The sequence below is a fragment of the Ruditapes philippinarum genome, unplaced genomic scaffold, assembly GCF_026571515.1.
Source record: "Ruditapes philippinarum isolate M1 unplaced genomic scaffold, ASM2657151v2 ctg10677_1_1_1_1, whole genome shotgun sequence".
In the NCBI taxonomy this organism is placed as follows: Eukaryota; Metazoa; Mollusca; class Bivalvia; order Venerida; family Veneridae; genus Ruditapes; species Ruditapes philippinarum.
In genome coordinates this window covers 1-26,940 of record NW_026854210.1, presented here as the reverse complement: position 1 = coordinate 26,940, position 26,940 = coordinate 1, and the positions used below count along the sequence as shown (strand labels likewise).

The window sequence follows — 26,940 nt, the reverse complement described above, 5'->3', positions numbered from 1 at the left end:
ATAAGAATCCCTAAAGAACACTCAAAACGACAAAATTGAGAATGTTGCAGGCCCGGTTTGATTGAGCCTGCTCATGGACGGTAATGGAAAGAGCAAGTTATCGTCAACGCCCCCTAGCACCGGCTTAAGCAAAATTCAACATGAACTGGTACAATTTTGAATTTTGAAACATCCGCAGATGTGTTAATATGGCGATTATCATGTAACCTTCAATTTGACACGTAAGTGCCATACCATGAAAAACGGCATATGATCCCCAAGTAAAAAAAACAAAACACACTCTGAAATTCAGTAAGAGAAATATGGCGCCCCCTACTTACTTTTTTTTATTTCTTGGTCAATTTTGATAATTTTAGAATATGATAAACAAGATCATCAAGGAAAGGCGGCGTTGATAATTTTAGACTCAAGTAAAAAATTCTGGAAACAAAGTGATCCCTCGGAAGCATTAATCACAACAAAATTACATAAGAATTGCAGATTCGGTTTGATTGAGTCTGTACATGAGCGATAATGAATAAGTGCAACATCCCTCACGGCCCCTAGCACCGGATTGAGCGGTACTCAATTCTCAACACTTAATAGTGCTTAAGAATCCTTAATGAACTTTCTAGTGATGCCTTAAAAATGAAAATTAATTACGTAGAAGTATTAAAAATTTTGTTTCTAACTTATCGTTGTTTATTTTTTCTCTTAAATCCACACTGATATATTCGGAAAAAAATAACGTCGCTTCCTTTAGATACTTTAATCAAAAAGGAAAATGAATATTGAATGAAGTTAAGACAATAAGTTTTGAACAAGTATATTAAAAATCTGGAAACAAAGTGATCCCTCGGAAGCATTAATCACAACAAAATTACATAAGAATTGCAGATTCGGTTTGATTGAGTCTGCACATGAGGGATAATGAACAAGTGCAACATGCCTCACGCCCCCTAGCACCGGCTTGAACGTTACTCAATTCTCAACACTTAATAGCGCTGGCATCAATGATCCCGAAAGACCAGAAAAATATAACAACACTGAAGTGAAGTACGGGGCAACTTTTTACAGCTGCCACACGGCAATTGACACCTGCTGTTGTGAAGTATAAAAATCTGGAAACAAAGTGATCCCTCGGAAGCATTAATCACTATAAAATTACATAAGAATTGCAGACTCGGTTTGATTGAGTCTGTACATGAGGGATAATGAACAAGTGCAAAAAGTTTTTATTCATACTGAAAATACCTTATTAAAGATTGTACATATGTGCTACGGATAAGTATTTTCTTGATTTCGGAAAGGAAATGTCGGTGGCCGCTTTAAAATAAAATTGCATAGTTTTTGTTGAAAATGAAATTTGTGCCAATACATTTTTCAATGATACCAATAAGAAAATTGGATGGTTTTTTTACATTATCAATAAAATTACTCCCTTGAATGTGTTAATTGTTTCCCCTAAAAATTTCCAAATCGCCGATGTTTCTCAGGAATATATGATAAACAAGATCAACAAGGAAAGGCGGCGTTCAATGAACGCAGTCCCACATGACCCAGCAACAAGAACAAGTGGCAAGAAGCCCAGGCGGACCCAAAACAAAACACAGGACAGGGCACTAGGCAGAGCACGGACAGGCTAATCACTAAAATGATAAATAATTTGTAACTGATAAGAACACGATGTTAAATAATAAGGTAATGCATAAGTTATCTTCATCATAAATGGTAAAATCAGCAATTTTCAAGTGATGTTGCTAGTGATAAAACTTTTTGTAACAATGTAACATATATTTTGTTATGAAAATGCCGTATGTTGTCCTTCAGTTTTATTTAAAAATATGGGAGAGGCGCCGTTTTATACCTGCCCGCAATAGAAGTTCGTAAATACTCCGAGAGGGGCGGGGCGTTATGCTTGACTTAAAATCGTTTAACTTGTGAATCTACTTTTGTCATTTTAAACATGTTACTGTGTTAACGTACTCTTGTAGTTCTACAACTGGTAACACGTTTTCTTAAACTCTATTTTCCGTATTTGAGTTTTACGTTTCATTTGTATATTTCAGATCTATAAGTGTGCAAACATGCATATGTATTGCATGCAATGGAAGATACGAACTTGTAAATTTGTTGATGTTTTAGATGTTAGGTCAGTTGTTACGATATATATGTAAACTTGTTATATAAAGGCGGTAACCTTCAATTAAAAGATTGAATTAAGAGGTATACAATAAAAATGGTAGGCATACAAGTTCGCATTTTCAAAAGTCATTTTAAAAAGGAACACTTTACATGTCTGGAATTTTGGCAACGAACGCCCTCCATAGAATCTGGCTATCTAGGATTTAAAATAGATAAATATGGTATAAAAGCCTAATCCATAAAAGATGGCTGCTATAAGAAAATTTAAAATTTATGACATACTAAGCAAAATTTAAGTATTAGATAAAACATTCAATATACAAAAACTGTTATATGATGTGAGTTATTTGATGTAATTATGTATTGATGAGCTTCAACTTTTTGAAATTGTCACTGATAACTTAAGCGAATTCACTAGTTCTGCTGTTAATAACGTTCTATCTGGATTGTAAAGGCATGTAAAGACCTTCCCATACAATTATTAATCCATTGGAATAATTAAAAGATCAAATAGGATTTTAATTGATTTATCATGAAAATTAGTACATATGAATCTGCATACTTGGGATAGATATTTAAGCTAAACCTTTGCTGCTCTTAGATTTGCGGTTTCAACATAAAAAACAACATTCGCTTTACTTTTTGCTATTCAACCGTGACCCTATAATACCCATAGACACATCGTTAAAACTCAGGGACCAGAGTATAGTCAGATCACTCTAACTGAACAACGCATGTAAAATTATTTTTAAAAAATAAACGAAAACAAATCGCCCGCTATAATGATAACTTAGAAGATTTTAAACAATTCAGTCTGCTATTAAAATTTAATCGAAATGGCAACCGTATAAAAGAATTATCGTGCAAACAGCTCCATTCACTTTTGTTGTAAAAATCAGCAGGCTCATAATATTATAAAAAAATTCACGCTAGACATTTATGATTGACAAATATAATTATATCCTTTATGGAATACATTCAGTTTTTGTGAAAGAGCAATCGCAACTTTTCACCACTTTCCGTCTGTCATAGCTGAGGACGTTCCGGTTGATGAAAGGGTTAGTTTGGTTTATTGATTTTTAAAAACGAAGATGCCACGAGCTATGTTAATAAATAACGAACTGGAGAATTTTGCCGGAAATGAAATGAAATGTGAACATACTTAACAATAAATTGCACTCTTTATAAATTTATCAAAACTATTATTTATACCCCCCGAAACGAGGTTTGTGGGGGTTATAAAGGAGTCACCCAGATCGGTCGGTCCAGCAGTCTGTAGCATTGTCCTTGTCCCGAGCATAACTTGAAGACTACTGAATGGAATTCAACTTTATACAATGTTCAAGCGCATTGAGAAGAATTGCAGTACACAAGAACCATAAATCTATCCAGAGTAATTATAGAGTTTACCTCTCTGTTTCTTATTGTCCAGTGCATAACTTGAAAATTATTAGTTGGAATTCAATACAACTTCATACAAAGGTCAAGCGCAAGAGAGGAAGTGCAGTGTACAATAACCATAACTCCATCTTCAGTATTTGCAGAGTGAATGCCCTTTGTCCCCTTTCTTTCTCCGGTATATAACTTAAAAACTATGTTTGGAATTCAATGCAACTTCATACAATGGTCAAGCGAAATGAGAGAAAGTGCCTTGCTCAAGAACCGTAACTCTATCTGGACTTATTACAGAGTAATTCAATAAAACTTCATCAATGGTCAACCGCAGATCGTACAAGAAACACAACTATCTTAAATTGCCACACAACTATAACTCTATTTCAATTTTTTTACACTGTATGCTGTTACTAGTACCTAGCTTCCTCATTTCCGAAGCAGTCTTGCGGGGGTATTAATCACATTTAATGATAGCTCTAGTTTAAGTTTGAACGTAGTCCACTTTTTTTTTACGAATTGTTATATCATAGTGTTATCATTTTGAAATAGTCTTTTCCGTAGGTTCTTTCCTGTAATTAATAGCTCCTTTCTTTTTTAAGGCCCTGATTACACTTCTGATATTTTTGTACCATAATTATTTAAATCGACCCTAATTTCCCGAATTTTTGCTGTATGAAGTTATATCTATTTTGTTTCGAGGGTGGTTTGAGTGGAATGCTGACTTGAAGCAATGCAACAAAATCATAGATTGATTTTCCAATAAAGCAATTATAAATAGGTTTTTATCTATCCCCAATGTAAAGTAGCTTTTATATATTTGACTCCATGAACATGTTAGTGAATTTCTCCCATACCTGTCTAACATTCATGTAACAGTCTTCCACTATATTGATACATCATGTTTCATCATATCAACATGCCATGTAATTTGTTCATGATTTCTTTTTAATGTAGCACTATTTTTGTAAACGTGTATAAACATATAAAATCCTGAATTTGGTCTTTTGGAAACTCATCCCATTTTTTTTCATTACATTATGTGTTCTACATTCAGTATTTATCTAGGCCTTGAAATATAACAACTGTATTTTAAGTCAAGGTATTAATAGAAACCTTTATAAAAAAATGCATGTATTTTTACTATATTAATCCCTTTTGTTATAATTTTATATAATGTTTGTATATTTGTTAAATTTATAATAATTAAAAACACAGACATTGTTCAATTTGACCACTGTTCATCGTCACTTGCTGCATTTCTTGCTTGGACGCTCTTTGATGCGTTGCATCAATGTTTTTCTTGTTATGCTTTTCTTGTTATGGACTGAAAGATACCTGAACCAGATAGCGACATTGTAACTATGTTGAACCACCTAAGATAGTGTACGTGAGGAAAATAATGATCAAAGGTATTCATGATTTTGAATTAAATTATTGAAACGTTTTATATTTTTTTATGAGATAATATGGATTTTATTATGTAAGTTTTTATTTATTTGGATGTTTAATGTATTTTAATCGATGTTGTAGCATGTTTGACGGATCTAAAAATAACTTGAAAATGAGTCAGAGTTAAATCGTATACATAAACATGCACAGTGCGTTAACTGGAGTGAAGGTATTAGTTACCCGCACTCCAGAGCATGCCCATTGATTGGCGTTTACTTATTGTGACGGAAGAGAATGTGAAAGCGACAGAAATATCATATTCAAATGCTCGTTCATTGGTTACTTTTTTTACCGGGGTTTCATATTGTGACAACAGGGAACGTGTTTTTATGTTTGACTATGATACAAAAGAGAAAACACATCAAAACACTCGGAAATCTGATTAATACTGGGGAGGGGGGAGGGAATACGCCCCCTTGTACAAATCGGATAGCCTCGTGTTTCGATGCTCATACTATTACTAAGCACGTAAGAATGAATATATATCAGCTGCAGTATAATAATGCACGATTTGTCATTTAAATAGTTACCCAGCTATGCCTTATGACGAGATCGTATTCCCTTCTTTTTGCCATGCAAATATAGTATTAAAGTAATTTATTAATGCACTCGGCGTCCCTGTATGTTAGATAGGGGAATACTGTGGAGCGTGTTTGAAAACATTTACAACGTATGCAATAAAAAGAACATTTGTTTTTCGCAAATATGCTATATAGACCTTTTTACGACACGGTTTGCTGCTATAAAAAATCAATCGGAAGAAGTACTTTATCGCGCATGCGCAATCTGCGTAGGGCAAAAAGTTAGTTTAAGGTAAGAAGTAGAAAATGATATGAAATTAGCTTTTAACAAAAACATTACAGATGCCTTCTTACTGTTGTGGCCAAGTTTGCAATAAAAAGTCATCGTACGGATCATTGTTTAAGGTATCCCCCTTACGATCACGGACATGACATTAGCATTTACATTGTTGTAAAAATGTGGATATATATATATATATATATATATATATATATATATATATATATATATATATTATATATATATATATATATATATATATATATATATGTTGACCTCTTTATTTGCTAATATATATATATATATATATATATATATATATATATATATATATATATATATATATATATATATATATATATATATATATATATTAGCAAATAAAGAGGTCAACATAATTGTTGTTGAAAAAGTTCATATAAAAACTAAAAAAAAATAATATATGAAATCGATGTTAATTCTGAAACAAAAATTAGGACACATGATAATGCATCTTAAGTTTTCAGTTTACCTGATTTTGTCCTTTATCCGATTGATGCCAAACAGAATTTTTTTCAGTCACATAAATATATAAACAAAATTTTCATAACATTGAGAAAATTAAGATTGGTAGTGGGTAGGGAAATAACACACTTTTTATCAACACATGTGAATGCGCGTCACACTATTTGTCACTTCACAAAATCAATAAACATTGATGTGATTCGTATATGTAAAAGTTACTTAAATTACGATTTTCATGATATGCGTAATTAAATATGTCACGGTACTAAAACGCCCAGGTTAGATGATATTGTAAACTAGCTGGAAATATTCCATTCAATATTTTATTTGGCATAAACATATACAAGTTCATGTCAAATACACAACTGTATGGCGGATATAATATACAACTGAGAAAATAAAGTTATTACAAAGTGACAGTTGTTGATAATACATGCATTTAATAATTGATAAAAGGGGCATTAAATGACATTAGTCGTATACAATTCATTTAGATTATTTCTCGGTATCAGCACGATGCAGAAAGTAGTTATCAATAAATATAAACTCATTAAAAAATGATAAAAATGCAATATGGTTATTGCATATTTCTTTTAACATTAGCTAAATTACATGTTTAGTACATGTATACATGTATATGTATGCTTGTAGTGTCATCATGGGCGAATATCCTTATGGAATAAATGGAATAAACTTTCAAACTCTCTGAATATATAAATATTGAGGTTTTATTTAAAATGCTACTTTGAGTACAAGATAATAATGTTTTAAATTAACAACCGGCCACATGACAATTTGTTTGGTACTTACCGCCCTGCCAATCCACTTATTCAAAGGAAGTGTACAATACAAACTGCGCATTATTATGTATACAAGCGTAATAAAATTTAATCTTCAGCACCCTGCTGTTTCAGTTTAAATATCATATGGAAAAGACGTATAATAATATCTTAAAAAGGGGACTTTGTACATGCGCATTTTTTCATTGAATCATTATTCCCTTATATATTCGTATATCTGTTATAGATACAATTAACGTTTTAAGAACTTACTGTTTTAAGCTATCCATAAATTACTGTTTGAGGGTGACATAACTTGAAATCACGTCTATTAAAGCCTTTAAATATAATAAATTGTAGTCATCGTTATTGCGTTTTTGCCCTACAACATTCGTTACTATGGAAAAATCGTATTGTAAAAAGGTCTGTATCACTCATCTACGCCTCCATGAAAATATTGCGATTTTCTCACTTCTCAGCATGATATATCGTATATTCACTCAAAACTGACTAACATCCTCTATCATTTTTGTTCCCATTATTTTCTATAAGAAGAAAGATAATTAAAATCTACCTCATCTTATTTTTTTAATCTTCCTCCAATAAATCCAATGCACACAATTGATCGTTCATCTATTTTACTCGATTTGATTTACCTTTGTTATATACACCCGAAATATGACACATTAATGTAGACAAGATTTGAATTAAATCCAGCTACCAACAACGACTGTTACGATGTGTATGAGGAAGTAAAAATACGCATGAAGAGAGATCATAAAACGATACATAAATAAATACGTAATGCTTAAGAAATCTCAGCCATGCAATGCATATTGTATTGCAAAAAAAAAAGGAAAATGAAAGTAATACATTGTAATACAAAAACATTGACTTTTGCTGGGGCGAGCAGAATTTAGTGTTAATTATGTCTCCAAAAGTTTTTGGGAGACAAATTGCCTTCGCCGTCTGACTTGGTCCGCCCCGATGTTCGTCCGTCCGTATTAATCTTGTCAGCCCTTCACAGGTCAAACTACTGGTGGGATTTCAACCAAACTTTACAGAAGTGATCAGTACCACCCCTAATTGTGCACTTTACCGGCACATTCCGCTTCGCTGCAATCTCTAGTTGTGCACATCATCGCAAGTTCTGCTTCGCTGCACTAAATAGAAAAATGTTGTCCGGCTTTCACAGGTCAAACTACCGGTGGAATTTCAATGAAACTTCACGTGAGTGACCATACATAGTTTTGGGAAACGTATGTTTTTGTGACAAAAACACTTCTAGTTTAAGTATAAAATAGTGCCGTAAAGTCTTGCAAAGTCCGTTATTTTATAAATATATATCATTATTAAACAAGATTTTTATATTCAGCAGAGTAATATGTTCTTAGGCAAAAATATTTTATTTTAATAAAATTAATTCTTATTTTAATAACGGAAATAACGGGAACATGTGGAAATTTTAATGATATAATAACATTTTAATGTCAATCTTCAGTATTGTATCATTTTTTTTACTTATAAAGTCTTAAGTCATGCAAAGTCAGTTGTTGGTATATTTTCAATTGACTTTAATCATCATCTGATTTATTCATGTTTTATTTTCTTTATGGTTCTTGTTTTTTTTTATAATTAATATCAACAGGCAAAACGAGTGAGGTAAATTTCCTCGAAAACGATTCTTGATAATCCGAATATATTTGAAAACGTAGGTGTAACGTTAGAGGTGTCCGGATTAATTCAGTCTTGAAAGATTAAAAAAAATTACACTAATTACAGTTTATGGCTTACTCTGCTTAATTTCAGTTTTAAAATGAAAAGCAGGACTTTACTTCTGTCCGTGGTGGTGTTGGTAGTTATCGCTCAGGGCAACGGCAGTAAGCCACATTGAATTAACCAGAGCACAGTTCAGCCACCGCATCTTTCCTGTAAGCAGTTTACTAGTACTAGTTGCCTTCACTTTCGCAAGGAACTGAAACTGATGTCCGTACCAGAGTATAGGTACAGTGCGAATGACTGTAGAAAAGATTTCATGAACAATCACAACAAAAGTGACCTGCACCGTCCGGGAATCGAACCCGGGCCGCCCGATTCACAGTCCAACGCCCTACCTTTTGAGCTTGTCCTTTTTTCCGCTCTCTTTAACAGAAGCTGCATTACATCAGTCATTATATAGTATGAAAATTTCTAATATATTTGAATTAAATATATGTATTACCTGATGCTTATTTTAGCAAGATCGGTCACATTTTAGAAAAGAAAAAAAAAGAAAGCAAAATCGAGTAAAAAATGCAATTTTTAGCAAATGTATTTTTGTACGTCTCCCATTTTTTATCGACACGCAATCTACATGTCAGGCATAACTTAAGATACATTATATAGTTTTAAGGAATGTTACTTATTCGTATATTACCTGAGTTGTATGTTAAATGTTAAAACGTCTTAATTCAAAATGGAGTGGCAAAATCCGTATAATGATACAATAATATAATATGATAATATCACATTGTAATGCACGTAAATAAAGCTTGATTGGTGAAGAAAAACCCCAAATGATCCATCCGCGCAGTCTGATCAGGATCCATGCTGTTCACTATCAGTTTCTCTACTTGTAATAGGATTTGTAAGCGAACAGCATGGATCCTGATCAGACTGCGCGGAAGCGCAGGCAGGTCTGGATCCATGCTGGTCGCAAACCCATTATGTTGGTTTTGTCGAGACGCGGCTCATATGAAGCTGTTTTTATTAGGAAATGAGCAAAACATTGCAATCAGAAATTCAGAATACAAAGAGTAAAAAGAAACTTTATACCCATTAAGAATACAAAGCTAAGAGCGTGTGCGTGCGTGCATGAGCTGATAAGAAAATAGATATTTTAACTTTGGATAATCTGTAATTCTATACACAATAATAATTTAAGTTTTAGACAGTTAAGAGTGTCATGTAAAAAATGTGTTGTCTGATATTTATACGATCTATTTCTGACACATGTGTGTTATTTATCAGGTGCGCACGAGATACCATGTCGTCGTCTCGAACTATCTCGAACAAAATAATTAAGTGGTACGCACGAGATACTATGTCGTGGCCACAAGTTACTAAGTCGTGGGAACGTGATAATTATCCAATAAGATTAAGATCATTATTTATATGAATTTTCCAAGTAAACTAGACAGGTGCTATAGGAAAGAATGTCCCTACTTCACCTGACTGTCAACGTGTCATTTATACAAGTTATTGATTGGTCAATGATTTTACATTTAGCGTCATTGTAACCCTGATTTTTAACCTAATGACCTCAAAATTATTGGGTGTCATTTACTGATCAGATCTTTCTAGCTTATATAAACCATGGCTTATTCCTTCTATATCATTTATCAGACAAGAATTTTACATTGACCCTTGACCTCAAACACCCTTATAGGCGGAAATGTCCCTTCCAAATTAAATAAACCAGGACTTATTCCTTGTCAAGTTATCGTAGAAACAAGGTTAACAGGCCGTTTACGTACAAACTGACCAATTCTATCACATAATTGTCCCAACAAAGGGCTATAAATTAGTCAAAAATAATGTCTGATTTATGGACCTTGGAAGGTGACTTTTTAATATGATCCTTCAGACAAGTATCAAGTTTAAAGTAAATAACTTCAGTATTTTCAACGATTAATGTTGCATGTAAACTTTTAACAAGAATTTTCTTTAAAAAAATCATACATAATTATATACATGTACATAGTGTAATCTGATTGGTTAATTATCTCGTGCGCACGACTTAGTACAGGTATTAGTTATCCGCACTCTAAAGCATTGGCTCATTCTTATAGTGACGGCAGAGAAAGGCAAAGAAAGCGAAAGAAATATCACAAACAATATTTAGATGCTCGTTCATTAGTTACTTTTTTCTAAGGTTTCATATTGTGACAATAGGGAACGTGATTTTATGTTTAACTATGATGCAAAAGGGAAAGAACATCAAAACAACCGGCAATATGATCAATACTCGGGGGCTACGCCCCTTCGTCGGGTTTAGATGCTCTTTCTATTACATATTGCATAATTTGTATCTTTGAAGAAATTTATGCATACATTTATAGATTTTACTCTGCTAAGAATGTAGTCTGTAATAATGATATCTTTTTATTTCACAACTTTGAAATCAATATAATATCTTATCACATGTTTTGTAGAGTTTAATCTTTTTTTCTTTTTTTTGCATAGTTATTCATATTATTATAAGCCCACTATACCATGCTTATATTTTTAGTTCGTAAAAACTTGTTTGGTGTTCTGATATAATTTCTAAAAAGGACTCCCAATGGCCAAATACCTAAACCATATTTTGCTTATGTTGCTAAGTGGCAATTAGAACAGTTATCGTTATTCAATTGAGCTAGGTGCTACTCAGATGTCCGTTTGGGCTTGAAATAATGCAAGGAGGGCACTATACGTGAGGTCTTCCTCCACAAGAAGCTGAAAAGTCAACAGTTCTTCTTTGAAAGAAATAATTTAGAATACTGAATGTGCAATTTTTGTCTCTGTTAGATAAACACTTTCACTATAGGCAAGTTTTGGATTATCAATATGAAAAGCCCTATGCGTTATAAAGCATTCTTTTAACAAAGACTAGGCTTAGGAGGTTAGCGAGCGAAATCGGCATTGTTTTTACTGGGTTGACGTTACGCTGGTTAATTTTTGTTTGTATTTAAAAATGCAGGATGAAGCCTAAACCTAAGATATTGTGAACACATATAATGTCGGAAGAACCGTTTAGAAATAACGAAGTCAAATAAATCTGAAAAGCGTCTTAACATTGATATGATGTCCATGATTTTTTATTTATGATATTAAACGTTGGAAAAAATGCTAAGTGAGTTTAATTCACATTAACTCGCTGAAAATTCGTCACTAGTTTTGTTATGTTTTTCATGAAAGAAATATTATGAATACAATTTATAATATTTATTTTCATTTATTTTATTATTTTACTGCAAGTACTACATGTACGCACGTCTTTCTTTCCACATGCTTTTACATGACCGGGTTTGTTTGACAAAACCAAAACTGTCCACGGGCAAAAGAAAGACCTGATAACTGGGTTTTTCTTTTGTTTAAACAGGTTTATCCATGTTACGACCAATAAAAGTGTGTAACGCCAAATCATGACACTCACTTGTAAAGGCAAAAGTTCACGAATTTATTTTAAAATCTTTCGGATATTCAAACATGAATGGTAATCAAACTTTAAATGTTGTAAATCTTATATAATTGTTGAACAATTAAAGAACACAATGTACAGTTCTGAGTTGCAATTTTTACTTTACATTGAGAAGAGAAGAAATAAATTTCCCCAAACCAGAAGTTTAATGTTATAATTATGACTTATACTGCAATAGACATGGAGGAGAGATCACAAGAAAACATTTGAGTTGGAGGATACAAGTTTCATTTAGTTTACTCTATATTGGTTTGTTTTTTTTCATTACTTCTTAAAAGATAACCCTGTTAACTTTGTTACAAAGTTAAGCAAAGAATACCATCGAATACTTTGTCCATTACTGACATATTGTAAGTCTGCCTATATCCTCACTTAAGCTGAGGGAATGGCTCTGTCGACCGTATATGCCATGGACCGAGTATGGCACACGTGTGACATATTCGGTTAGAATTTGTCACACGTGTAGAAATATGACAAAAACACTCTTTAGCCGAAAATGGAACTTAAAATGTGCCATATTCGTCAGATTGAGTTTTTCTATGCTCAACAAAATGTATTTGTCACTTACCAAAAATGCGCATAAAAAGAAAATACCAAAGTACGAAAGCCTAATAGTGTCAAATAAAATTAAAAATAAAAATGCGAAGGCGTTATAACGCGAATAAAGGCATTATTACGCGAAAAAAAAGGCGTAATAACGCGAATAAAGGCGTTATAACGCGAATCAAAAGGCGTAATAACGCGAATAAAGGCGTTATATAACGCGAATCAAAAGGCGTTATAACGCGAATAAAGGCGTTACTACGCCTTTTCATTCGCGTTATAACGCCTTTATTCGCGTTATTACGCCTTTTGATTCGCGTTATAACGCGAATAAAGGCGTTACTACGCCTTTTGATTCGCGTTATAACGCCTTTATTCGCGTTATTGCGCCTTTTGATTCGCGTTATAACGCGAATAAAGGCGTTACTACGCCTTGTGATTCGCGTTATAACGCCTTTATTTGCGTTATGACGCCTTTTGATTCGCGTAATAACGCCTTTATTCGCGTTATAACGCCTTTGCATTTTTTTTTATTTTATTTGACACTATTAGGCTTTCGTAGATTAGTATAAATATGGTATTAAATTGGCATTATAATGTGTTTTAATTTGCGTTACTACGCCTTTATTCGCGTTACTACGCCTTTTGATTTGCGTTATTACGCCTTTATTCGCGTTATTACGCCTTTTGATTCGCGTTATTACGCCTTTATTCGCATTATTACGCTTTTTTATTCGCGTTATAACGCCTTTATTCGCGTTATTACGCCTTTTGATTCGCGTTATAACGCCTTTATTCGCGTTATTACGCCTTTTGATTCGCGTTATAACGCCTTTATTCGCGTTGCTACGCCTTTATTCGCGTTATTACGCCTTTTGATTCGCGTTGCTACGCCTTTATTCGCGTTCTTTAGCCTTTTGATTCGCGTAATAATGCCATTATTCGCGTTATAACGCCTTTTCATTTTTATTTTTTATTTCATTTGACACTATTAGGCTTTCGTATAGTCCTGATCTACTATGACAAAATTAATTATTTTCTATAATTTCAACGTGAAATTCACTGTCCACTGAAAAGCATGTAATAGATAAATATAAATCTTTATTTTATGCTTTTCAATTGAATACCGATTTATCCGTGAAAATAATATTCGATAACTTCACACTTTTCAATGAAAAAAAAAAAAACAACAAATATCCACAATACAATTAACATGTTTATTCAAAGTAAACAACACTCATAAATGTTTACGATTGATATTTTTAGCGATTCACATAATCGTTATTTAGTCGATTATAATCGAATTGCTTCAGAAATATATGCTCTTGGCTTTTTTCATGTAAGTTCTGAAAGCATACAAGATTTATTTAAAAAAAATGAAAATGTTTCCAACATGTTTTATGTATAGGAAAAGTATCAAATAATGAAACCTTATTATAACACACGCAAATCAAAATGAAAATCATAAATCAAAATTGAAGTAAAACATAAATATTTATAAAACGAAGTATTTAGCTAGTAAAGAAAAAGTTAGAGATTCTAGTCTGAATAGGTTATAAAAATAGATTCTTCAAGTACTAGGAAAATATTGCTCGGGTAAATCATGTTAACTTATTTGAAACTTATTTACAGCAGGTGTGAGATTTAAGTGTGTTTTATAATAACATTCGATAAAATATTAACATTTCAATATTCAAGGCAAAATAAGATATCAAAATATCTTTGAAAAACACTGTGGCGCCGTTTTATGTCGCAACGCCGCTAATTGTCGCATTTGTCACTAAATGTAACACCATTGCCGCTAAATGTCGCAACTGCCGCTAACAAACTCCTCACAGTGATTACCTCCCTTTGCATATGCTGTCAAACAGTTTACCAGTACTTCGCAAGGTACTTATTACTTGGTAACTTAGTCTTTAATATACGGATCGTCGCTGGTTTTATCCAGGTTCCCGTTCGTGCCGAGAGGCACCAGAGGTATTTCTTCAAATACTGAAAAGTCACTATATGTTCTTACTTTGTTGGTGCGATGTAAAATCCAACAAAAATCTATTTGTATCAGACAGCTTATTTTGTGTATATTGCTGTAAGTACTATCGTTCTACAATCTGAATATATTTTTAGGTTATACGAATTTATTTTAGTTCCATTTTGTTGGCAGCTCTAAGCGTATTAAGGGGGCAGGGGACCTAAAAATGAACAATTTTGTATTTCAGTGTGGCCAGAAACACAATTCCAAATATTTCAAAATCTTTTTTCACAAGCAGATAACCATTTGCATAACATTATTCAATGATATATGACATAGATTGAAGAAAATAATAGTTTGCATGCATTGCTCCTTATAAAAATGACTGACAGCAATTTATATTTACTCCCACCCAGCCAAAATCACACCTAAAATATGCCAATATGGGCAATCTTCATAAGGTGCAGCATACTCAAGAATCCGCCCGATCTTAAAAAAATATCTCTAACGCACAGTGTAAGCAATGGTATTTTCAAAAATGACCAATAAAGTGTATGTCATACGTTTAGATTTTTCACAAAATTTATCCGAAATTTCTTACTTGTTTGGCGCCAACTGTCAAAGCTTGATTTTTAACCTTTTCACCTCCATTCGGAGAGTCACAAATACATACAAAGCTACCGAAATGCTTAGCTTCGGGTAAAACCCCAAAAATACTTCTCATTTCCTACACATAAACAAAAAAGAATTACAATGACAGAGAAATATCAGATGTTTCCAGTACCATCAAAACACCATGTCTGAGTTATTAAAAAATTTGACCGGGGCCATCATTCGGATATGTCCCCTGTTCCCTTAAAACACTGGAACTGTAACCAACCAGTGTGGGACGTTTTTTGCTTACGGTAAAAACGTCTCAACCCTGTCTGTAGTCTCATTAATAATCTTATTACAAACGATGAGTTAAAGAACTAATAAAACAATAAATTATTAATTATAATTCGGTCGTCTACGGTACACGTACGCTCGTGTGTGCGTGAGTGTGCGTTTGTGTATAATTGTGTTCGGCTTAATTGCCTGTGTCACCAGGATCACTTCCATTTTATTTCTGCAGGTCTTATCGTTATGCCACAGCTAGCTGCTATTTCGTAAGGATTTCATACTAAATAATGCAATAGAACATAACCTAAAACTCAGTGACCATCTACAATTGTGCCCATGCTTGAACTCTAGCTTTATGCCTTTTACCAAAATGGCTCAAAAATTATATTAATGTCAGTCATTACACATGTTTGTGAAATGTATTAAGGTTTGCTACGTAGCATACACAAGTTTACCTACGTCTGGCATATATAAGCGAGCTATCATTTTAACTACCACATTTTAACACCTTGTTTTTTTTTCTAAAACACATTCGTCCTTTGAGACTACATATCCACAAAGTCTTGCATTTATTTCAACGGCATCAAAATATCAGAAATGGGATACATAAAATAATCAGATATCTATTTTAGAATCTTTTAAAACAAAGTTTTTCTTTACAATGAACTGCTACTGGCATCCGTGCTTAAACCACCGAAAATGCGATTGAATTTGGTTGTGTTGACTGGTCAATTAACGCGCAACAACTTCCTATTACATCGCTTGTTGCCATTAATAAACGTAGAATCAAATAATGTTATTTTCATCTTGTATAATCATCAGCTCGTCAGGTTAGACCAATAAGTGAACTGTCTGCCATTCTCCTTCGATTGTCAAGATGATTTAGATAGAGAAGTTTAAAAGCATAAACTGTTCATGATAATACTTTTTTACTGGTAATGAATGAAAAGAAAGAAAAAAGTGGGAAAAAAAATCAGGTTTGTTTGCACCAATGAACTTTATAAAACTAATCCAATTTTGACAAAAAATGAACCTAGATAGAATAATACCTATACTGTAATACATATAAAACATGTTTGTAGATGAAAAAATACTGATCTAAAATCAAAATTAAACTTGAATCTTTCTGGAATAATCCTCTGGTTTGAACCCACGACATCTGGATTGTTAAATTAAAAAAGTATACAAATGCGTTTTATCACCGAGGGGCCCTTTGGCATAAATAATGATCGTCAATTTATAATACCGACAAGGATTACTTTAGTTTCAACCAATGTTTTAGACATCACAGCAAATCTTTTCCTATCTGAGAGAAAGCTGATCCCCAGTTCACTTACATAACTTTAATATTGACATAATACCAGTTTTTGTACATGAATTTAGATATTGCAACAGTTAACGGTGATGTTGTGACATTTAACGGTAAGGTAAAATCGTGCGACATTTAACGTTACAATTGCGACATTTAACGGTATAAGAATTCGCGACATTTAGCGGTGGTTGCGACATTTAGCGGAAGTGGTGCGACATTTAGCGAAAATGGTGCGACATTTAGCGGCAAGTGCGACATTAAGCGGCGTTGCGACATATAACGAAGCCACAACAACTCCAATCATATCGTATACATGGACAACGACAACGAACAGAAGGACATTGTTTAGATTATTTAACTCATATTCTCCGACGTGTACACTTATGTCCTTTATATATTTAAGACAATCCAAATTATTGATTAGTGTCTCCAGAGATGACAATAAAATAAAAATTCTACTATTATGTAAGGACATTTTATCTAAATATGAATTTAAAATGCCATTGTATTAGATGCGTGCTTGCCAATAAAAATGTTGTCATCGTATTTGTATCGACAAAACACAATAATAACACAACACTTTAACTTTAACTAATGAGAGCGAGAAATAGATAAAAATTTGGATTACAAAGCAAAGGGAGACAGCAGTAAATAAAAACGTGGAAAAATAACACCAACAGTATGGCGATACATTATATTGGACTGTCTGTTTGTTTTGGGGTGGTTTTGTTGTTTTTTGGGGGTAGGGGTAGGGTGTTAGGACATGTACTAGACCAACGTTGAGGGGGAATGCCAATTCAATAACACTTAGCAAGATTTAGAGTATGTTTCTTTACATATTTTATTTCTTATTATGGAACCCTTCCGAAGACTTGCAAAATCTAAATCCTAGAGCTTTTAGACAAGAAGATTTATCAATTTTATCACATTATCCTTTCAGATATTCCACTTTTGAGTTCGCGCATGATGTATATACTAAATAATGTTTGAAAAGTTGATCAATTTCTAAAGACGAGATTCAATGCAAATAGTTTTAAACAATTTTGTTTATATTCAAGGTGATATAATCAATTTTTGACTTCTGTGTTTAGAAATGACGTAAAAGCTTCCAAATTTGTATAGAGATAAATTGGATGTGAAATTTCTGAGTTTAAGTAGCAAGGAGTGACATCAGACTCATCTTTTTGAATAACAAAAATTTTTTTCAATTCCTTTCTGCTGCCTGCCTCAATCTGACTCATTATAGCCATATTGATTGTATATGCATACAAAGGTTCATCATAATTTTTTGTTAAAACAATTAGAATAACTCGTGACCTATAAATCGCTTCACCTATTTTGTAAAGATTTAAACCAGTTTCTCCTTCTGAAGTTAATAATAAGAATTCTGTGTCGTCAACAAGTGTATCCAGAATATTTTTCTTTACGAAATAATTGTCATCCTCTGAATAGATAACTTTAATAGGTATTCTATTATCTGAATCATGAAGTTCTTGGTAATCAGGCGGGATAATGGTTCGAATTCTTTTAAAATAATCATGAATTCTTCTTATATATTTGCGAATGAGAACAGTCACCACTGTTACTACAATGATGAGAAATAACGTTATTGAAACTGTAATTATTACAAGATAATTTGAGCATTGAGAGCGAAGGCGTTCATAATCAATGTTTGCAATAGATATAGTTGAGGAATTTTCAAAGGTACACATAGTGTCTTCTATGTGTAGTAATTTGTGCTTGTTTCTTTCAACCCAAAGGAAGAAGTTAATGTGTACACATGAACATTTCAGGTTGTTATTAGCAATATTTATAACTATATTTGGTAATTCATCAAGCGTCTCCAAAGTTACTTTGTCAATAGATTCTAAATTGTTGTATTCAAGATCAAGAAAAGAAAGATTCTTCGCATATCTGAGATCAAATGATATATTGCTTATCAAATTATGTGACAAATATAGATTTTCAAGTTTTGTGAGATTGTTGAATATGTCTGGATTTAGATGAATAATTCGATTACCACTAAGATCAAGTGAACGAATATTCTTCAGTTGTCCAATTATATCCGTGTTATTATATAGCGGATAACCAAGATAATTTTTCGATACGTTCAAAACTTTCAAATTTGGAACATGAGGAAATACTTCAAACATTCGTTCAATCAAAACCGGAAGATTTTCAGTCATGTCAAGATATTCAAGTTTACTTGATGAAAGAGTTATCGTTTTGTTCTCAAGAATAGTATCATCACAGTCAATATTATTTTGTTTTAATCTATTTTCAATCACCTGGAAATAGTCAGAAACTTGATAACGTGTAAACATCAATTCGCATATAGAGATAAAATCACTAGCAATTTTTATTTGTGGTGTTGATCTCTGAAAAAGAGGCTTCATTCTAGCAACATTATAATCTTGTAAAGGGCGATTAGATGCTGACATTCGACTTATATCAACATAAATCAAATTGTTTAAGACTCCACTAAGTATAAGGAGTGGAGTATAATTGCCATATAGAAACATGTTATGTTGAACAGAAATATACTTTATGGACTTTGGCCAATGAGCAACAGAGGGGATATCTATGCGAACGATGTTGTTATTTTCTATTGTTAAAAGCTCAAGCGATGTGTTTGATAAGTGTTTTACAAAACTTATAGTTAGTGAAGAGCAAAAATCAAATACAGAATGATCATATAAAGTATTTAGATTTAGTTTTTTCAATGTCTGGCTTCCTGCAAGTCCGCTGGTAATGTTAGGTACAGATTCCATGCCAAGATTTATATTCCATGACATATCAAGAGAAGTTATCTTCTGTAATGATTTAAAGCTGTCAAAGTCGACCTTTTTGATTGAACAGTTAGATAAAAATATGTTTTGAACATTCATTATATTTTCAAATAAATATCCGCTGATATGTGGAATGTTGCATCTGCCATATTCCCCCGACATATATAATTCGGTCAAATGTGGTAATTTGGGCAATACATGTGTCCCTAGCCCGTCGATCACCAGCGTTTGAAGATTAGTTAGATATTTCAATGCTTCCGGGTAATGTTCACTTGTCTTGATATTAGACAAACTTTGTTTGATATCGAGGAAGATAAGTGAGCGAAGCAGTTTAAAAACATCAGCATGTATGTTGTTATATCTTATACAGTTTAAACTTAAATCAAGCATTTCTAACTTTGGGAGTCCATCAAAATCCCCCTCACTCAGTGTATCAATGATATTTCTAGCAAACGACAATTCTTTTAAATTTCTATACCTTTGCAATGATGTTCTATTGACTTGAGTCATTTTGTTTCCAATCATGTTTAAACAAGTGATGTTTAGTGGGAGATTCTTCGGCACATCTGTCAAGTTGAGATAGCTGCAATCGGTACAGTATTTGATAACGTTGTCATCAAAATAACTCTTTGTCTCACAATTTCCAAATGCTCCTTCATTCAACGTTGCGAGGTCTACCAAAGGCAAGAAGAATGTCCAGGTAACCCTATAGAAAATATTGATAGATATTATAAAAACATGATTATTACATTTCAACTGTGCTGTAGAATGAAACGATATAAAAAGTTGTACCTCTGTGATTACTAGATTAGCTGATCAGAAGTTCTTACTATTTAACAAAGAGCTGGGCGTTAAGTTATTTCATAATTTTTCTTACGCGAGAACTTCAAAAATGGCGATCTGACCATTACAGGTGATTGCTTACACAGAGATAGATACCAATTTAAATGGGTTATATTTCGAAAGCCATTAACACTTGAAGGCATATACACTTTTAATCACTTTTATGTTTCTGTATTACAATGTTCCGTGATTGAAGAGAAACAATTTTGTAAATGATATTTTGAAATTGTTTCTGACAAGTAACGAGTTTGACCCTTTTTCCGAGTTCTTTGTGACGTAGCTCATACACGAGCTGTCTATTGTCTTCATTTGCATGTTAAAATTCGTATACGAACTTTTGTTTAACCGTGGGGTTTTCCGTTAAATATCGTATTTTACGAACAATATCTGATTTTATAACTATACTGTTAAAAGGTTTAATGAAACTATAGAATGCTTGATTTTAGGCCGACAGCAAAATATCTTTACATATTTATTTAATGCAGCTTTAACTGATGTGATGAAGCATGGTCCACATTTCACAGATATCCAAGAAATTTAAATAAGAACTTTGTTTTCGAAACTCCTTTAGATTATTTAGACATGTATACGTTTCAGAAAGAACTTTTAGATTATTTTACAAGTTATGAATACTGTCTTGATTTCCCCGCTTGATTATTTTCGGCTCAGTTATGACCCTTAAATGACCAATTTTCGATTAAAATATGCTTGTCTGCGCTTCTTCACCAAAACCGCTGAGTGATTTCAGTGAAACTTCACAGGATTGTTTGTCACCAAGGCTAGTTGTGAATACTTTCCTGATATTCTGCTTGATTTTATGGCACAGTTATGGCCCCTTAATGGTCTATTTTTGAGTAAAATAAGCTTTCCAAAACAACTGGCACAGTTATGATTTCTTTATGAAGTTATTGGTAATTTTCAAGACATAAGCTTGTCCACCTTAATGGTAAAATAGAGAAAATTAGAATCCCTAAAGAAAGCCAAACACGTCAAAATTGAAAATGTTGCAGGCTCGATATGATTGAGCCTGTTTATTAACGGTACTGTCAAGTGCAAATTACCGTCCACGCCCCCTAGCACCGGCTTAAGAAGAAATGAAATGGTAAAATTTTACTTTGTACGTTTACATGTCCAATAGCTGTGAAATGGGGAAATTTCAGTGAAAGATCATAGTACAGTTATGAACCATATATGGTCAATTTTCGGGTTAAGTAAAAGTAATCTTGTACGCGCTTCATCTCAAAACCCGCTTTGGGAGGGGGGGGGGAGAAAAATTTCAGTGAAATTTCACATGATTGTCACCAAGCCTAGTTGTGAATAGTATCATTATTTTTCAATAGATCAACTTTGTCCATCCTTCATCTCTAAAACCACTTGGGAAATTCAGTGAACATTTATAAAATTGTTTACATGGTGTCATGATTTTCCAAGCCTAGTTGTGCAATGTGCCATAATTTTGTGCATGGAGTTTTTTCGCACAGTTATAGACCCTTGGTGAGGATTTTTTTTAGTCAAATTTGTTGAGACTATTTTTTTACACTTCTAATGGAATTTCAATGAAATTTTAGGAATGATATTTATCACAGGCGGTAGGGCCCGGTACGGTATTTTGGCATATATTTTATATCAATAATTCCTTTCGGGCAAATAGCCCCCGTGCAGTAGTCCTCGGACAAATTTATTACAAATGACACGGTAAAAAATATACAACAACACATGAAAGGGACCATACCTTTTTAAAATCAACATAAGTGACAGCTCTTGTTAGATACTAATTAAGGAACACGACGTATAGTGTGTTATTTCTGTATTATATTTTCCTCAAAAGCGCTTCAATGAGATTATAGTTCAATATTTCAATTAATGAGTTTGGGAAGTATAGTACAGCTTTATGATACTGAACATTTTAAAGAGTTCACTTTATTTATATGTTTTAATATAGTGACACCCCCAAAGTTTTCAAGTATGTTTGTGATTAAATCATTTATAACTGCATGTGATGTCTGTTTCTCATGTTTAATATTTTTAAAAAGTTTATGTAACCGTACAAAAAATAACCTTTTTATTAAATTTTACAATCAAGAAAGAATATTTACGTAGCTGCACTGGTATATTGATATACTATATTGTATGTGTTTATAAATCGATATCAATTTAACTCAATACATAAAACAATAAATCAAGAATAAATAGTGATTAATATATACTGCATGTTAGCCTGGGATTCAGGCGTTGATAGTTTTTGCTTATTTATAACATTTTTTTTTCATAACATATGCGCTAAAATATTCCGTATTCGTTCGTCGTTATGATAGTATCAACGTGTCGATTTGCCAAACAGAAACATAACATAAAATCGACAGACTGGAACCCAGGCTAACATTTTGCTAGTAATTTATGGTTATTTTATGATCTGATATATCATAAATACCAGGATGTCCTCAGGCATTTTCACCGAACTACCAGGGGCTTAATAAGGCCCAATTCCAAGTACAAAATAGCCCCCTTTCAGTCATCAAAATTTTAAGCACTGGCCCAGTGGCCCCATGGTCCATGGCCAGTGTATATTAGTTTGAGCCAGTGTAAGTTTTAAGAAAATTAAGTTAAATATATAGTAGAATAAATTCAAAACTGGAATTCGGGCTAGTAAATTCAAAATCTTAAATTCATTGACTGATTTTACATAACAATCCAACAGCAGCCCAAAAATATAAAAATTTTACAACAATTGAGAAAAATTGAACTGTTTGAAATTTCTTACATGAACTAATATGATTATATTATGTATCTAAAGTCACATATATATGTAAGGTATTCAACTTTTAAAATTTCTTAAATTCCCTAAAGTGTCAATTTTTTTTTCCAATTTATAACGAGCCGTTGCAATGTACTATTTTTTAATATTGTCTTAAATTATAAACACACCCCATAACTGGTTGCAAGTAGACAAGTTGATTCGGGGTAGAACAATAGTCCACTTGGTTAAGTTTTTTATCCAGATTCCAGTATTTGATTATAGTAATTATTTCATTGAAAATTATGTCAGAGACATAGAAAGAAAGTTTACATATCTTGGTAATCCGGTTTAAAACTGAGATTTATATAGTTACACGGGAATTATTTTCCATGATTTTAGGAACATGACCCATCATGTGACCCATGGAATTGGGAATTTCAGCAATGTTTTATAAAAAATTGTTGATGTTCTTAGATGTGTGATAAGTCAAGGTAAAATTTCAAGGTCAACATGACTTTTATTAAAATACATGTGAAATTTGAAGTATTCAACCTATGCAATCATTTTTATTTTATTTACTTATTTATTTTTTTTTAGGGAGGGGGGGGGTATTGAATTACTGTAATTTAATTTGACATAAATCGTTAATTATAAAAAAATATACTTATTAATCCTGAAATTTTATTTTTTAGGTTTTTAACTATGAAGCTGGAAGAAGAACACACAAAGTTCCACCTGAGCGCCAAAATGTTGTTCGTCAGGCAGTACTTGGAAGTGCAGAATCTCTGGCAAAGTCAATATTTGAAAATGAGACATTGCGCCCTGCTTTAGTGAATGTTCATGGAAGTGTTATTAAACAGGAATTGACAAACATTTCAGCCAGAACAAATTGTAGTATTTTAAGAAGTTCTTCAGTTGAATCTTTGAAAGAATTTAAGTGGAATTCTCTAGAGACAGAGCTGAGAGATAATACACCGGTTCTCTTTCAGACTATATTAGAGTCCATGAACCACAAAACAAAGAAAAAATCTATAATGCCAGCACTGTTATTTGCGTTGTCAGTTCTTATTAGTACATTTTGTAGTGAAATGAACTTAGTGAAAAAAGTAATCAGTGTTGTACTGAAACGTGGTGGTGCTAAGAAGAGACTGTTCAATTCTTTATCAAATCTAAATATTTGCATGAGCTACAGATCAACAAACACACTTTTCAAATCTTTTGGTAAAGATTTCGACCTCAAACTCAAAGAATGGAAAAATCTTGTAGAGTTAGATACTGAAATGGAAAGAAAACTGTGTAAAAATCTTAGTCAAACAGATAATACCTTACAGAAGGAAACATTACAAGCAGAACTTAATAAGCATAAAAGCTCCATGCATCCTGGCTATCAGTTTGTTGGAGACAATGTAGATTTTATTGTTAAGGTAAGACACATGTCTTCAAGAAACCAGAACAAAGACCACCATTTATTTAATTGTGTAGCATACAAAAACAGACTTTCCGGCAACAATTTATCTTACCAACGACATGTATTGGACTTCAATGATTACAATCTAAGTGAACTCTTGCCAACAGTTGACGACAATCAGATTCTACTTGAAAATCTAACACATCATGTGATGAGAATATGGACTGAGAACATTCCAACCCTGAAATTTTGTGAAGAAACTCTTGCTCCATACATCAGCCACAGGTTTATGGCTTATACAAAGAGAAAGACAGAAAAAGTAAGTATAAGTATCAAAGAAACAACTCTACAGTTGTGTACTTTCCAAGTTTTTCAATTATCTCACTTTATTATAAACAAAATAAGGCATTTCTAAAGCATTACTTGAAAAGTATTAATTATTAATGGCATTTCATCTGAAAATTCACAAAATGTTTTATTGTTTAAAAATGTGATGCAGTGTCAAAACACAATGTTATTCTACTTATATAGTGTTTTTTGTTATATATCTTAGTTCATATATAATTTAAGGTTTGTTCCGAGCATAACTTGAAAATGTATAACTTGAATATTTCTTAATATTTCCAATATTTGAATTGCAAATTTTTCATTTATATAATTAGAAATTCATTAGAGTTACACTTTAGTTATTGGTAATGTCATTGTTTTTCATTGTATCATTAGGTAATACTTGGTGTTCTGCCCAAGAATGAGACAAAAATTGACGACATGGTAGAGATTTGTCAGTTTCTTCACAAGTATGTTCCAACTTGTCGAGATGGAGAGCCTGTGAAATGTCTAAGCGGTGGAGATTATTTGACATTTGAACGTCACAAAAAAGCCCAATCTACAATGCAGGATTCACGAACTGCAAGTGAGCGACTAGAAGGTTTACAGGCAAAATTTGAGGAGTTTCACACACAGGCAGAAGTCAATAAGGTACCATTTTACAGATTTTTGTTAAAAATGATCTTTCTTTCATCTTGAAGTTTAGTCATACATTAATTTACGAGAATGCATTTTTTGTTGTTCATAGATTATATCAGGACCTTAATCAAACCTGTTCACTATCACCAAGTGATTCAATATCTAATGGAAAGATAATCCTAAAGTCTGTGTTTTGAGTTGTGTTCATTTTTTGTTTTGCCCTGATTACATGTATGTTAAGGTTAATTTCTCAAAAACTATCATAGATACCTTAATTATTAACTTGGAAAACTTTTTAATTATTAATATTAGAATGCATTTCTGAACCTGAATGACAGATAACCCTGAAGTGCATTTTAGCTAAATTATCTCCCTTTTTAAAATTTTACAGCTCCTTATCTTTAAAAAGAAGAACTTAATGTATTTAAATATTGCTTTGTTCTTCAGGTTGTCTGGAATTTGTTGTACAATACAGCATCTGCTGCTGATATTGGTACTCTGTATGCTGCACGCAATGCTGTGGATGCCAGAAATGTGACAAAGGATCCAGGGGACAACTTCTATGCAGCGTCTTCTTTACTAGACAAGTATACCGAGGCATTAGTAATTGCAGGTAATATATTGTAATATGAAGTATGTGTGATAAGTTTTCATTTTAGAATGTTTGTTTTGTTTTCTGTTTTGACTTTGTCAGACTACATGAGCAAATCAGCTTTTCACAACTTTGAAGGCATAAATGTTGTTCCAGTTCATGGAATGTATAACTTGCTAGATATTTTAAGCATAATGTACATGTAAACTGTACAGCTTGTGAGTTCGAGCTCAGCTGGTACAGACTACAAAGTGATTTTACTTAAAGCTTACACACTGATGAATTGTTTCCTCCAAAATCACAGTGATTTGAATTTATAAGCATAAACTTTAGCATGAAATTATAGTGCTATGTAAAACCGTATTTTTTAATTTAAGTTTCTGTAAAGACAAAGGATCATTTCTTTTTGAGGAAATCGATATTTAAGCCTCTTTTTTGCAGGAGGATTGATGACCCTGAACCTGGACTCGATCAGTGGGGAACTTGTAGAGGAAGACAGGCAACCAGAGTTGATAAAAGAAAAAGCTATCAAATTCATTAAAGACTTTTGTATACCGGAAGTCCCTGATTCAGACATTGAAACAAGTGCGTTGGATTGCACATTGTGTGGGCGCAAGTATGTTCGC

The 26,940-nt window shown here is 32.7% G+C and overlaps 2 protein-coding genes across 2 annotated transcripts; one reads left to right on the top strand and one right to left on the bottom strand.

Annotated features, from left to right (window-relative positions):
* Positions 1–17,736: 17,736 nt before the first annotated feature.
* On the bottom strand, positions 17,737–24,164 carry LOC132739446 (CD180 antigen-like). Its single transcript, XM_060727166.1, has 2 exons — positions 24,074–24,164; positions 17,737–20,571 (listed from the first exon to the last, which is right to left on the bottom strand). The coding sequence occupies exons 1-2, from the start codon at positions 24,162–24,164 to the stop codon at positions 18,047–18,049; spliced, it is 2,616 nt and encodes an 871-aa protein (XP_060583149.1). The 3' UTR covers positions 17,737–18,046.
* LOC132739445 (uncharacterized) lies at positions 23,948–26,934 on the top strand (the record flags this gene model as incomplete). Its single annotated transcript, XM_060727165.1, has 4 exons — positions 23,948–25,075; positions 25,480–25,734; positions 26,170–26,335; positions 26,756–26,934. Coding segments are annotated over exons 1-4 (1,323 nt in total), but the record flags the coding sequence as incomplete, so codon positions are not given.
* Positions 26,935–26,940: the final 6 nt, after the last annotated feature.